At 37.3% G+C, this 1897-nt stretch overlaps 1 protein-coding gene across 1 annotated transcript; it reads left to right on the forward strand.

The window, feature by feature from the left end:
- The first annotated feature begins 464 nt into the window (after positions 1-464).
- LOC103565634 (olfactory receptor 5F1) lies at positions 465-1409 on the forward strand. Its single transcript, XM_008541743.2, has one exon. The coding sequence runs from the start codon at positions 465-467 to the stop codon at positions 1407-1409; it is 945 nt and encodes a 314-aa protein (XP_008539965.2).
- The last annotated feature ends 488 nt before the right edge of the window (positions 1410-1897 follow it).

The raw sequence follows: 1897 nt of genomic DNA on the forward strand, positions 1-1897 counted from the left end.
AAGCAATACATGAATTTTGGAGTTGAAGAATATACAGAGTGGTCTTGAGAAGAAAAAAAATACAATTGAGTTAAACTCACATACTTGTTAAGAGAATGGGAGAGACTTCGGCAAAGATATTTCTATCCTTTGCATTTTGCATGCGGGATGGTAGAGAAAGAATACAACAACATATGTTGCATTTGCAGGACCTGAGGTGAAATATTTGGACTTAGAGCAGTGATTTGAGAGATCTGCTACCTAGATTCAATACAGACAATTGCTTTCTAAATTCAAATGCTTATCCATTTGTCACCTAATCTTCCTCTTACTTTAGTCATTCTATTTAGTATGGTGTATTATCCTAGGCTGTTTTGTTTTCGATGTGTAAATAGCCTCATTAACATCTCTACTATTTCCTGTAAACTTTGGAGAGGGAAATATTTACACACAGTGCAAGATTAAGCAGACTAAATCTGTAATAAATGATGAGAAAAAACTATACTTCACTGACTGAGTTCATCCTTTTGGGATTAGCAGACACGCTGGAGCTACAGATCAGCCTCTTTTTGCTCTTTTTTGTGATTTACACGCTTACAGTTTTGGGGAATGTTGGGATGATCCTCTTAATCGGGATTGACTCCCGACTTCACACACCCATGTATTTCTTCCTCACTAGTCTGTCTTTTGTGGATGTTTGTTATTCATCCACCATCACCCCAAAGATGCTGGTAGATTTATTATCAGAGAAGAAAACCATTTCCTTCACTGGCTGCTTCCTGCAGATGTACTTCTTCATCGCCTTGGCCACAACTGAATGCATCCTCTTTGGGTTAATGGCCTATGACCGTTACATGGCCATATGCAACCCTCTACTTTACTCCTCAATCATGTCCAGGACAGTCTGCCTTAAAATGGCAGCAGGGGCTTTTACAGCAGGATTGTTGAACTCCATGGTTAACACGAGTTATGTAAGCAGCTTGCCATTCTGCAGTTCCAATGTCATTCACCACTTCTTCTGTGACAGCCCTCCACTTTTTAAGCTCTCATGTTCTGACACACAGCTGAATGAAAGTATCTTTTCCACTTTTGCTGGTGTGAATATGATTGGAGCTCTGCTAGTCATTCTATCCTCCTACTCCTACATTCTCTTCTCCATCTTTCGTATGCATTCAGGGGAAGGGAGACACAAAGCATTCTCCACGTGTGCATCTCATCTGACAGTTATAATACTGTTCTATTCCACCTCCATCTACACTTATCTGAGACCCAGTTCCAGCTACCTCCTGAATCAGGACAAAGTGGTTTCAGTGTTCTACACAGTAGTGATCCCCATGTTGAATCCTATGATCTATAGCCTCAGGAATAAGGAAGTAAAGAAGGCTATACAGAATATAATTACCAAGAAAAGGATCCCCTCATTTCTGTGATAGCTTGGTTAATTTTCCAAAATAAATAGAGTATTTGATGAACTGTCAAAGGCTGGTTCAAGCCTCCAGTTTTTCATTAGAACATTTTTTCTTTTCTCAGTAATCATGTCCTGTAATACTGAAGCATGTATCCAATTAGGTATAAGGTAGATTACCAAACTTAAATAATACCATGGAACTTTCATATAATTCTTCTGTATCTTTAGTGAGTTCTCAAAAAATTGTAATGAAATCTTAGGGAACAAATGGGGTTCGTTGTTTAGACACAAATGTCACAATATCACATGAAATTAGGCGTGTAGAATATTTGCCATTGTCCATTTATTTTTTCTCATGCATTCTTTTCCAGTATTTATGATTTTAAGACATTATATGTCATATATGTCAAAAATGCTTTAAATTTAAAATAGACTTCCATTTTAACTTATTTAATTATCTCCTAGGGAGATACTTAAAGCAAATTTGAGGACTATAGATTTAATTGCAAC

This window comes from Equus przewalskii, unplaced genomic scaffold (assembly GCF_037783145.1).
Source record: "Equus przewalskii isolate Varuska unplaced genomic scaffold, EquPr2 contig_452, whole genome shotgun sequence".
In the NCBI taxonomy this organism is placed as follows: Eukaryota; Metazoa; Chordata; class Mammalia; order Perissodactyla; family Equidae; genus Equus; species Equus przewalskii.

What these genes read in the sequence shown, in the direction of transcription:
- LOC103565634 (XM_008541743.2), top strand. Translation starts at nt 465, where the DNA reads ATGATGAGAAAAAACTATACTTCACTGACTGAGTTCATCCTTTTGGGA.